The 12,843-nt window shown below is 43.7% G+C and overlaps 1 protein-coding gene across 3 annotated transcripts in view; it reads right to left on the bottom strand.

Moving 5' to 3' along the window:
- Positions 1-12,843, bottom strand: part of LOC121573937 (rho GTPase-activating protein 32-like) — a 220,313-nt gene that overhangs the window by 11,462 nt on the left and 196,008 nt on the right. For all 3 annotated transcript variants that reach the window (XM_045222570.1, XM_045222571.1, XM_045222572.1), the window contains 4 exons: positions 10,534-10,636; positions 7,621-7,765; positions 5,327-5,409; positions 4,205-4,312 (listed from right to left, as the gene is read on the bottom strand). In XM_045222570.1, the coding sequence (XP_045078505.1) occupies positions 4,205-4,312; positions 5,327-5,409; positions 7,621-7,765; positions 10,534-10,636 (439 nt within the window). The remainder of the gene's footprint in view (positions 1-4,204; positions 4,313-5,326; positions 5,410-7,620; positions 7,766-10,533; positions 10,637-12,843) is intronic.

Here is a 12,843-nt window from a genome sequence, read left to right as displayed (position 1 = left end):
CCTAGTAATAGGGAATTATTTATATTTTCATAATTAATTGGGAGACACATTTCCTTTAGCTATACAGAATATCTCACCACCATGCGTTTCCATCTCCTCCTCTCTCTCCTTTATTCCTTTCTCGAGCGTGCAGATGGGATGTGAAGTTTAGTGAAATATGTTTTGTTGCGAAAACATGTTACATTTACATTTTAGTCATTTAGCAGACGCTCTTATCCAGAGCGACTTACAGTTAAGTGAGTGCATACATTTTCATACTGGCCCCCCGTGGGAATCGAACCCACAACCCTGGCGTTGCAAGTGCCATGCTCTACCAACTGAGCTACACGGGACCATCAATGTTCCCAGACAGATTTCTCTTGGTTTCCCAAATTAAGCATGTGCACTGGGTAGCTGCAGGAACAATGTTGGAGAACCCATGGCATACAGAGTTTGGGCATAATATCACCTGTCAGGCAGTGAGAGCATGCTCCTCCAACAGTGGTTGATGCGTGGTGAAATAAGTGTTCTTATATATATTTACGGACCGTCAGGAAAAGCGTGAGGCCTCCATTCGAGTGCATACAGATGACATGTCTTTATTCCCCTGCCCCTTTGATAATGGGCCATTCTAAATCGAAACAAATTTTACATATTAGTAAAGATTAAACTGAGAATAGTCTGATGGGTGAAAATATGATCACTTGATGACAGAACAGCTGTGCAGCCTGAGGCAAGGAACAGAGCGCAAGCTTTTTTTGCTACTTTCTCAAATCATCAATAGCCTATAGGTCGCACCATGCAGCCCATATATGTTTTGATTTCTAAGACAGTCTAAGGTTTGTATAATTCACAACTAAAGTTGCCAAATAACTAAATCTAGCATTTACAGTGCATTCGGAATGTATACAGACCCCTTGACTTTTTCTACATTTTGTTACGTTACAGCTTTATTCTAACATGAATCAAGTAAAATCTAATCAATCTACACACAATACCCCATAATGACAAAGCAAAAACAGGTTAAGAAATGTGTGGACATTTATTAAAAATATCACGTTTCATAAGCATTCAGAACTTTGTACTTTGTTGAAGCACCTTTGGCAGTGATTACAGCCTCGAGTCTTCTTGGGTAGGACGCTACAAGCTTGGCACACCTGTATTTGGGGAGTTTCTCCCATTCTTCTCTGCAGATCCTCTCAAGCTCTGTCAGGTTGGATGGGGAGCGTTGCTGCACAGCTATTTTCAGGTCTCTCCAGAGATGTTCGATCGGGTTCAAGTCCGTGCTCTGGCTGGGCCACTCAAAGACATTCAGAGACTTGTCCCGAAGTCACTCCTGTGTTGTCTTGGCTGTATGCTTAGGGTCGTTGTCCTGTTGGAAGGTGAACCTTTGCCCCGGTCTGAGATACTGAGCACTCTGGAGCAGGTTTTCATCAAGGATCTCTCTGTACTTTGTTCCGTTCATCTTTCCTTGAACCTGACTAGTCTCTGCCACTGAAAAACATCCCCACAGCATGATGCTGTCATCACCATGCTTCACCGTAGGGATGGTGCCAGGTTTCCTCCAGACGTGACACTTGGCATTCAGGCCAAAGAGTTTAATCTTGGTTTCATCAGACCAGAGATTCTTATTTCTCATGGTCAGAGTCCTTTAGGTGCCTTTTACTGAGGAGTGGCTTCCGTCCGGCCACTCTACCATAAAATACCTGATTGGTGGAGTGCTGCAGAGATTGTTGTCCTTCTGGCAGGTTCTCCCATCTCCAAAGAGGAACTCTGGAGCTCTGTCAGAGTGACCATCGGGTTCTTGGTCACCTTCCTAACCAAGACCCTTCTCTCCCGATTGCTTAGTTTGGCCGGGAGGCCAGCTCTAGGAAGAGTTTTGGTGGTTCCAAACTTCTTCCATTTAAGAATGATTGAGGCCATTGTGTTCTTGGGGACCTTCAATGCTGCAGAAATGTTTTGGTACCCTTCCCCAGATCTGTGCCTCGACACAATCCTGTCTTGGAGCTCTACGGACAATTCCTTCGACCTCATGGCTTGGTTTTTGCTCTGACATGCACTGTCAACTGTGGGACCTTATATAGCTAGGTGTGTGCCTTTCCAAATCATGTCGAATCAATTGAATTTACCACAGGTCAAGTTGTAGAAACATCTCAAGGATAATCAATGGAAACAGGATGCACCTGAGCTCAATTTTTCAAGTCTCATAGCAAAGGTTCTGAATACTTATGTCAATAAGGTATTTCTGTTTTATATTTTTTATAAATTTGCAAACATTTCTAAAAACCTGTTTTCGCTTTGTCATTATGGGGTATTGTGTGTACAGTCGTGGTCAAAAGTTTTGAGAATGACACAAATACTAATTTTCACAAAGTCTGCTGCCTCAGTTTTGATGATGGCAATTTGCATATACTCCAGAATGTCATGAAGAGTGATCAGATGAATTGCAATTCATTGCAAAGTCCTTCTTTGCAAAAAAAAATGAACTTAATCCCCAAAAAACATTTCCACCGCATTTCAGCCCTGCCACAAAAGGACCAGCTGCCATCATGTCAGTGATTCTCTTGTTAATACAGGTGAGAGTGTTGACGAGGACAAGGCTGGAGATCACTCTGTCATGCTGATTGAGTTAGAATAACAGACTGGAAGCTGTAAAAGGAGGGTGGGTGCTTGAAATCATTGTTCTTCCTCTGTTAACCATTGTTACCTGCAAGGAAACACGTGCCGTCATCATTGCTTTGCACAAAAAGGGCTTCACAGGCAAGGATATTGCTCCTAGTAAGATTGCACCTAAATCAACCATTTATCGGATCATCAAGAACTTCAAGGAGAGAGGTTCAATTGTTGTGAAGAAGGCGTCAGGGCGCCCAAGAAAGTCCAGCAAGCGCCAGGACCGTCTCCTAAAGTTGATTCAGCTGCGGGATCGGGGCACCACCAGTGCAGAGCTTGCTCAGGAATGGCAGCAGGCAGGTGTGAGTGCATCTGCACGCACAGTGAGGCGAAGACTTTTGGAGGATGGCCTTGTGTCAAGAAGGGCAGCAAAGAAGCCACTTCTCTCCAGGAAAAACATCAGGGACAGACTGATATTCTGCAAAAGGTACAGGGATTGGACTGCTGAGGACTGGGGTAAAGTCATTTTCTCTGATGAATCCCCTTTCCGATTGTTTGGGGCATCCGGAAAACACCTTGTCCAGAGAAGACAAGGTGAGCGCTACCATCAGTCCTGTGTCATGCCAACAGTAAAGCATCCTGAGACCATTCATGTGTGGGGTTGCTTCTCAGCCAATGGAGTGGGCTCACTCACAATTTTGCCTAAGAACACAGCCATGAATAAAGAATGGTACCAACACATCCTCCGAGAGCAACTTCTCCCAACCATCCAAGAACAGTTTGGTGACGACCAATGCCTTTTCCAGCATGATGGAGCATCTTGCCATAAGGCAAAAGTGATAACTAAGTGGCTCAGGGAACAAAACATCGACATTTTGGGTCCATGGCCAGGAAAAGGGAAGGAGTCTGAATACTTTCCGAATGCACTGTAGGACCTGTTTCAAATGATCACTTTTACGCTCAACATAGCCACTTCATATGCGCACTCGCTCCATAATAGGAAAAATATCCTTCCTATTTTATTCAGCTAAGTTCAATTATATTCTTCTTACTATAAAATTATATAACATAAAATAATGGCATGGGACTTAAGCATATCTTGTCAGCTAAATGAACAAGCCTACAGCCTATGGCATGGAGCATAGACAAATAACACAGGCCTACAGTAGGCCAACTCATATTCTGTTATTCTGAAATACATTTTCTTCATATCATGTTTCTTTAGACCGGACTAAAACAAATAGAGGTTTTATGATTGTTTTTATTAAATTCATTTATTAAAATGTTGATTTTCCTAAGGCGTGCATCAGCGGCTTGCATGTGTGGAGGCGCTAAACATGTTTATGTTAATTAACGGTAAATTACTGTGAGACCAGCAGGCTTTTGCATGACAATAACCGTCTGACAGAATGCCACGACCACCACAGCCCTACTTCCACAAAAAGGCAGAAGAATTTGTTTGTTTCCTAAATTCAGTCACAACATAGCCATTTTCGGTACAAGATCAACTACAGTTACTCAGAGCAACCTATATGTACTAGTACTATTGATAACACCAATGAGATATGAACAATAACATGACATTGAACAAGATAATAACATAATGTTGTCTGACCTCAGTAGGTTGGGGGCCCAGACAATGGCCAGGTTCTTGCTGTGCATGTTGGTGATGAAGCTGAAGGTGGCCAGATGGGACAGGTGCCTCATGAGGAACTCCAGAGTCCTGAGAACAGGATGGGGGATGAAACACACAACTAATTTACACCAGTTCTATGACTACTTCTACAGAAGTATATTTTACCCTCTTGTATAAGATCATACGGTTCTAAAACTGTTTGAGTGGAATACAATAACCATCCATTATGTTTGTATAACATTCACTATATATACAAAAGTATGTGGACACCCCTTCAAATTAGTGGATTCTGATATTTCAGCCACACCCATTGCAACTGTACCGGGCAAATGGCGTCGTGTGGGCGAGCGGTTTGCTGATGTCAACCTTGTGAACAGAGCGCCCCATGGTGGCGGTGGGGTTATGGTATGGGCAGGCATAAGCTACGGACAATGAACACAATGGCATTTTATCGATAGCAATTTGAATGCACAGAGATACCGTGATGAGATCCTGAGGCCCATTGTCGTGCCATTCATCCGCCGCCATCACCTCAAGTTTCAGCATTATAATGCACGGCCCCATGTCGCAATGATCTATCTGTTCACAATTCCTGGAAGCTAAAAATGTCCCAGTTCTTCCATGGTCTGCATACTCACCAGACATGTCACCCATTGAGCATGTTTGGGATGCTCTGGATCGTGTGTATGACCGCGTTCCAGTTCCCGCCAATATCCAGCAACTTCGCACAGCCATTGAAGAGGAGCGGGACAACATTTCACAGGCCACAATCAACAGCCTGATTAACTCTATGCAAAGGAGATGTGTCGCGCTGCATGAGGCAAATGGTGGTCACACCAGATACTGACTGGTTTTCTGATCCACCCCTACTTGTTTTTTAAGGTATCTGTGGCCAACAGATTCATTTCTGTATTACCAGTCATGTGAAATCCATAGATTATGGCCTAATGAATTTATTTCAATTGACTGATTTCCTTATATGAACTGTAACTCAGTGAAATCTTTGAAATTGTTGAATGTTGCGTTTATTGACATATGGAGACAGTAATGTGTGTTGTAGCCTGTGTGTTCCTGCAGGGGGCAGCGTGGCTTTGCTCTAACCTGTAATGCGGAGGCGGCAGCTGCTGAATGACATCATGTATTTTGATGAGCCGCTCCTCGTCTGTGGCTGCTGACACGGCCTCCTGTGGAGCGGAAAGGAACGAGGGAGATGGAGGGGAGGATGGAGGGAGGGAGGAGAGTGGTACGGATCAGTGCCTCTGCATTAAGAAGTGCTTAATTAACACTTGACACCTCCACGCAGTCAGTCGGCCAGGGCCGGTGCAAAGGAGGCACTTGCAAACCGCTTGTCTAAGCCAAGGGGACATAACGCTGCCTACACTTTGACAATCTTCATATTTTACTTAGGGGGAGTGTTAGACTAGCTCATCCTCATAACATACAGTGGGGAAAAAAAGTATTTAGTCAGCCACCAATTGTGCAAGTTCTCCCACTTAAAAAGATGAGAGAGGCCTGTAATTTTCATCATAGGTACACGTCAACTATGACAGCCAAAATGAGAAAAAGAAATCCAGAAAATCACATTGTAGGATTTTTAATGAATTTATTTGCAAATTATGGTGGAAAATAAGTGTTTGGTCAATAACAAAAGTTTCTCAATACTTTGTTATGTACCCTTTGATGGCAATGACACAGGTCAAACGTTTTCTGTAAGTCTTCACAAGGTTTTCACACACTGTTGCTGGTATTTTGGCCCATTCCTCCATGCATATCTCCTCTAGAGCAGTGATGTTTTGGGGCTGTCGCTGGGCAACACAGACTTTCAACTCCCTCCAAAGATTTTCTATGGGGTTGAGATCTGGAGACTGGCTAGGCCACTCCAGGACCTTGAAATGCTTCTTACGAAGCCACTCCTTCGTTGCCCGGGCGGTGTGTTTGGGATCATTGTCATGCTGAAAGACCCAGCCACATTTCATCTTCAATGTCCTTGCTGATGGAAGGAGGTTTTCACTCAAAATCTCACGATACATGGCCCCATTCATTCTTTCCTTTACACGGATCAGTTGTCCTGGTCCCTTTGCAGAAAAACAGCCCCAAAGCATGATGTTTCCACCCCCATGCTTCACAGTAGGTATGGTGTTCTTTGGATGCAACTCATCATTCTTTGTCCTCCAAACACGACGAGTTGAGTTTTTACCAAAAAGTTATATTTTGGTTTCATCTGACCATATGACATTCTCCCAATCCTCTTCTGGATCATCCAAATGCACTCTAGCAAACTTCAGACGGGCCTGGACATGTACTGGCTTAAGCAGGGGGACACGTCTGTCACTGCAGGATTTGAGTCCCTGGCGCGTAGTGTGTTACTGATGGTAGGCTTTGTTACTTTGGTCCCAGCTCTCTGCAGGTCATTCACTAGGTCCCCCCCGTGTGGTTCTGGGATTTTTGCTCACCGTTCTTGTGATCATTTTGACCCCACAGGGTGAGATCTTGCGTAGAGCCCCAGATCGAGGGAGATTATCAGTGGTCTTGTATGTCTTCCATTTCCTAATAATTGCTCCCACAGTTGATTTCTTCAAACCAAGCTGCTTACCTATTGCAGATTCAGTCTTCCCAGCCTGGTGCAGGTCTACACTTTTGTTTCTGGTGTCCTTTGACAGCTCTTTGGTCTTGGCCATAGTGGAGTTTGGAGTGTGACTGTTTGAGGTTGTGGACAGGTGTCTTTTATACTGATAACAAGTTCAAACAGGTGCCATTAATACAGGTAACGAGTGGAGGACAGAGGAGCCTCTTAAAGAAGAAGTTACATGTCTGTGAGAGCCAGAAATCTTGCTTGTTTGTAGGTGACCAAATACTTATTTTCCACCATAATTTGCAAATAAATTCATTAAAAATCCTACAATGTGATTTTCTTGATTTTTTTCCCTCATTTTGTCTGTCATAGTTGACGTGTACCTATGATGAAAATTACAGGCCTCTCTCATCTTTTTAAGTGGGAGAACTTGCACAATTGGTGGCTGACTAAATACTTTTTTTCCCCACTGTATACAGTACTTATTACCCTTGAGATAATTGACACTTGAACATACCCCCCACAGAGATAGAGATTTATTAATTTTTTTCGACATGGAAATTGGATTCCAGTTCAGGACAGTGCGAAACCTAATAAATACCATCCACAAAGAGACAGAGCAGGGTTCCTCTGGGGCCAAGGGCATTATGCAATATTGCAACACTGTAGAGCTCTCAAACCAAAACAAAAAGGGTCTCGTAACTAGGGGGACGCCAAGCGGCAGCAGCACGTTAGTGTGAGAAAGCGTGATGTTTTTGTTTTGGGTAGAGGAGAAGGGCACTCAGGGTGCAGTGCCCGTGCTGTGCCAAGAGCAGGTCCTTACGGAGAATTTCTCGTAGAGCTGATAGGTGAGCAGGGGGTTGGGCAACTCGCGGAAGTAGAGCTTGCACAATGAGCCCACGCAGTGGATGTCCTGGATGTACACGTCTTTGGTCAGGTCGGGGATCTGTTCCGAGTCAAACTCATGCCTAGTGGAGGGAGGGAGAGAAAGACATGGATGGAGAGCGAGAGGAGGGGGATAGAAAGGGGGGTGATAGAGGGAAAGAGAGGATTGAGCGAGAAAGAGAGACCGAGACAGATTCATGGACAGAGAGAGAGCAAGTAAGTAACTAGAGACAAATCAAGAGGAAAATAGAACCATTCCTCCCATTGCAAAGAGGTGTTGGTTCATCTCTTCCTCTTAGTTCTACATTTTTACATATTAGTAATTTAGCAGACGCTCTTATACAGAGCCATCCGTTTTGTCACTAAAGCCCCATATACTACCCACCATTGTGACCTGTACACTCTCGTTGGCTGGCCCTCACTACATATTCGTCGCCAAACCCACTGGCTCCTGGTCATCTAGATATCACTGCTAGGCAAATCCCCGCCTTATCTTAGCTCATTGGTCACCATAGCAACACCCACCCGTAGTATGCGCTCCAGCAGGTATATCTCACTGGTCATCCCCAAAGCCAACACCTCCTTTGGCCGCCATTCCTTCCAGTTCTCTGCTGCCAATGACTGGAACGATCTGCAAAAATCTCTGAAGCTGGAGTCTCTTATCTCCCTCACTAACTTTAAGCGTCAGTTGTCAGAGCAGCTTACTGATCACTGCACCTGTACACAGCCCATCTGAAATTAGCCCACCCAACTACCTAATCCCCATATTGTTATTTATTTTGCTCATTTGCACCCCAGTATCTCTATTTGCACATCATCTTCTGCACATCTATCACTCCTGTGTTAATACTAAATTGTAATTATTTTGCACTATGGCCTATTTATTGCCTTACCTCCATAACTTACTACATTTGCATACACTGTATATAGATTTTCTATTGTGTTATTGACTGTACGTTTTGTTTATTCCATATGTAACTCTGTGTTGTTGTTGTTTTTATCGCACTGCTTTGCTTTATCTTGGCCAGGTTGCAGTTGTAAATGAGAACTTGTTCTCAACTGGCTTACCTGGTTAAATAAAGGTAAAAAAAATAAAAAAAATAACAGTAGTGAGTGAATACATCTTCATACTTTTGTTACACTGTTTTGTGTTGAGTTTTGTGACCTGAAGAACTCATGATAAATCCATGGAATGTGAACTACTATGTAAATAAACAGAGTGTTCTGGACAGGACACTCCCTTTAATAATGTTTCTGACAGGAAGCTGCCATCAATAACTCTTACTTCATAAACAACCCCTAATTTCTTTGTTCAAACATCAGAGATGATGAAAATGTCCTCTCTCTTTTCAGTGAATACACCGAGTGTACAAAACATTAGGAACACCTTCCTAATATTGAGTTGCACCTCTTCTGCCCTCAGAACAGCCTCAATTCATCGGGCATGGACGCTACAAGGTGTCGAAAGCGTTCCACAGGGATGCTGGCACATGTTGACTCCAGTACTTCCCACAGTTGTGTCAAGTTGGCTGGATGTCCTTTGGGTGGTGGACCATTCTTGATACACATGGGAAACTGTTGAGTGTGAAAAACCCGGCAGCATTGCAGTTCTTGACACACTCAACCCAGTGCGCCTGGCACCTACTACCATACTCCGTTCAAAAGGCACTTAAATATTTTGTCTTGCCCATTCACCCTCAAAATAGCACACATACACAATCCATGTCTCAATTGTCTCAATGCTTAAAAATCCTTCTTTAATCTGTCTCCTCCCCTTCATCTACACTGACTGAAGTGGATTTAACAAGTGACATTAATAAGGGATCATAGCTTTCACCTGGTCACCATGTCATGGAAAGAGCAGGTGTTCCTAATGTTTTGTACACTCAGTGTATATTCCATGTGGAATAATGGTTGTTGTCATAAATGGCACATTATATTAATGATGTAATCCTAGACAACTGAGGTGTAAAGTGGCAGTTGGGATATCCAACAGTGGGTTTAACAATTGGAAATAAAAATTTTAAGACGGTTCCTAAATCTCCATCCTGAGTTAAACTATGCAAATAATTATTGCAGGGTTAGGATTTTACTTATTCAGGATCAGGAAAAAACGAAAGAAAGCCCCATAAAATACTACAAGAAACCCACACTATTTCACGCTTGGCTTCGAGACGCCAAACATTCCTTCCTCTTCACAGTCAAAAATGTTATAATTACAGGGTGAGAGACTGAGTTCTCAGTTGGTAGAGTGCAACAACGTCAGTTACTTGGACTGTTTCAGAGGACAAAACGAACAGTGCAAAAATGTGATGGGAAGAGAACGGTTAGGGGTTATGTTTCGCTACAAGTCACGGCCAGTCAACAGGTTGTTGACGAGGGATGCCCACACACACCCACGCAACCACACGTGTTGTTGTTGAGGGATGCCCACAGTTCCCACACACAGGGGTAAATCAACATATCGCATGCCAAGGAAAAGATTATGGTAATTTCTGTTGAAAGTGCAAGTTATCTTTGATGGAATTTTTATGAGATGTAGGGCACAAGTGCATTATCTTTAGGAGTTGGGTTCCACTCTTTACTTACTGTTACGAGAGCTGTATTCATTTGAACATGAACTGATATTGAGTACAATGGCACCTGGTAGTCAAGGTCCATGATGTTATAACAAGACCTTTGCCTTCTCTGTGCACCGAGGGCTTTTGTGCAGAACAGAACAAATTCTCAGAAGTTGGTGGCTGGTGTACACTTGAGATTACGTCTATGAACACCCTATGAGGCAGACCCATGTTTAACGGATAGCACTGCCAAATCTGTGTGAGAGAGAGTGTGTGTGTGCGTGTCTTACCGTAGTTTCTGGATGTTGGAGGCGATTCCAGAGAGGCGGTACATGCCGTCCACCACGCCATGTTTCTCGATGAACTCCGTGCAGCTCTTGAGTACCTGGGGAACTGGAGCAGGAAACTCAATGTCAGAGAACACAAGAAACACTCACACAACTTTAAAAGGGCATCTCTACTTCAATCAATAGATGTGCACCGGAACACTGCAAGGTCAAAAGAGGGACCTTCTGTCTTCCTCCTTTCTAAAGAGTGTGCACATATTCTTCCTCAAGAGAACACCAGCTAAGAGGGTTTTCGCATTGAGAGAATATTTTATGTGGTCCTCTGTAGCTCAGCTGTGGTCCTCTGTAGCTCAGCTGGTAGAGCACGGCGCTTGTAACGCCAAGGTAGTGGGTTCGATCCCCGGGACCACCAATACACAAAAATGTATGCACGCATGACTGTAAGTCGCTTTGGATAAAAGCGTCTGCTAAATGGCATATTATATATTATATTATGTTCTCTGATAAAGAAAAACACGAACTTCCATTGATCAAAAGCAACGTTGTGTGAAGAATCTTCAAGTTGATCACCGGTACCAAGAATACAACGTAGAGAAAAGAAAATCAAAGTAATTCCTTAAGTTGATTTTCAAAAGGCAATATTTGAAAGTTGAAGTCTGCAAAGCTTTGAGCTGCCTGACACCAAGGCCTGCCAGCCTCACATCAGACCGACCCTTGCTTCAAAAAGGGCCTTTTCCTATTCTCAGTGGCTATCTGGACAAGATCATCAGATAACACATCATGGCCTGCTGCGAGGGCAGAGAAGGCAGAGAGAGAGAGAGAGCGAGGGAGAGAGGGCAGAGAGAGAGCAGGTCATGAGCAGATGAGCTCCTGAATCTTTCAGCATACAGTGGGGAAAAAAAGTATTTAGTCAGCCACCAATTGTGCAAGTTCTCCCACTTAAAAAGATGAGAGGCCTGTAATTTTCATCATAGGTACACGTCAACTATGACAGACAAAATGAGAAAAAAAATCAATTAAATCACATTGTAGGATTTTTAATGAATTTATTTGCAAATTATGGTGGAAAATAAGTATTTGGTCAATAACAAAAGTTTCTCAATACTTTGTTATATACGCTTTGTTGGCAATGACACAGGTCAAACGTTTTCTGTAAGTCTTCACAAGGTTTTCACACACTGTTGCTGGTATTTTGGCCCATTCCTCCATGCAGATCTCCTCTAGAGCAGTGATGTTTTGGGGCTGTCGCTGGGCAACACAGACTTTCAACTCCCTCCAAAGATTTTCTATGGGGTTGAGATCTGGAGACTGGCTAGGCCACTCCAGGACCTTGAAATGCTTCTTACGAAGCCACTCCTTCGTTGCCCGGGCGGTGTGTTTGGGATCATTGTCATGCTGAAAGACCCAGCCGTGTTTCATCTTCAATGCCCTTGCTGATGGAAGGAGGTTTTCACTCAAAATCTCACGATACATGGCCCCATTCATTCTTTCCTTTACACGGATCAGTCGTCCTGGTCCCTTTGCAGAAAAACAGCCCCAAAGCATGATGTTTCCACCCCCATGCTTCACAGTAGGTATGGTGTTCTTTGGATGCAACTCAGCATTCTTTGTCCTCCAAACACGACGAGTTGAGTTTTTACCAAAAAGTTCTATTTTGGTTTCATCTGACCATATGACATTCTCCCAATCCTCTTCTGGATCATCCAAATGCACTCTAGCAAACTTCAGACGGGCCTGGACATGTACTGGTTTAAGCAGGGGGACACGTCTGGCACTGCAGGATTTGAGTCCCTGGCGGCGTAGTGTGTTACTGATGGTAGGCTTTGTTACTTTGGTCCCAGCTCTCTGCAGGTCATTCACTAGGTCCCCCCGTGTGGTTCTGGGATTTTTGCTCACCGTTCTTGTGATGATATTAACTTATCTGACCCCTATCTCAAATTCACAGTAGAGAGAAGTCAGGAGAAAATAGTTATTGGATCTTACAATCCACTAACAAAGAAAACAAGTTGGAGTCTACTATCTTCCGCAAGCCACAAAGTAAGAATACACTTTTACGCACAGACAGTAACCACCCGGTACATCTTAAGCGGAACATACCGGTGAGTCAATTCCTAAGACTCAGACTTAACTGTAGTACAGACATAGATTTAGAGCGCAAAGTTAATGATATGCGCACCAGGTTCCTGCAATGCTGGTATGAGAAGGGTGTCATTGAACAGGCCTATACCCGTGGTAGAGAGAATGAACGTCAAAGCCCTCTCACTGGCACTAATAGAAACCAGGACGTTTGTGTTTTGTATTGAAACACTGGAA

The sequence above is a fragment of the Coregonus clupeaformis genome, chromosome 9 (genome assembly GCF_020615455.1).
Source record: "Coregonus clupeaformis isolate EN_2021a chromosome 9, ASM2061545v1, whole genome shotgun sequence".
NCBI lineage: Eukaryota > Metazoa > Chordata > Actinopteri > Salmoniformes > Salmonidae > Coregonus > Coregonus clupeaformis.
Note: the sequence above shows the minus strand (reverse complement) of the source record. Positions and strands in the feature narration are given on the sequence as shown.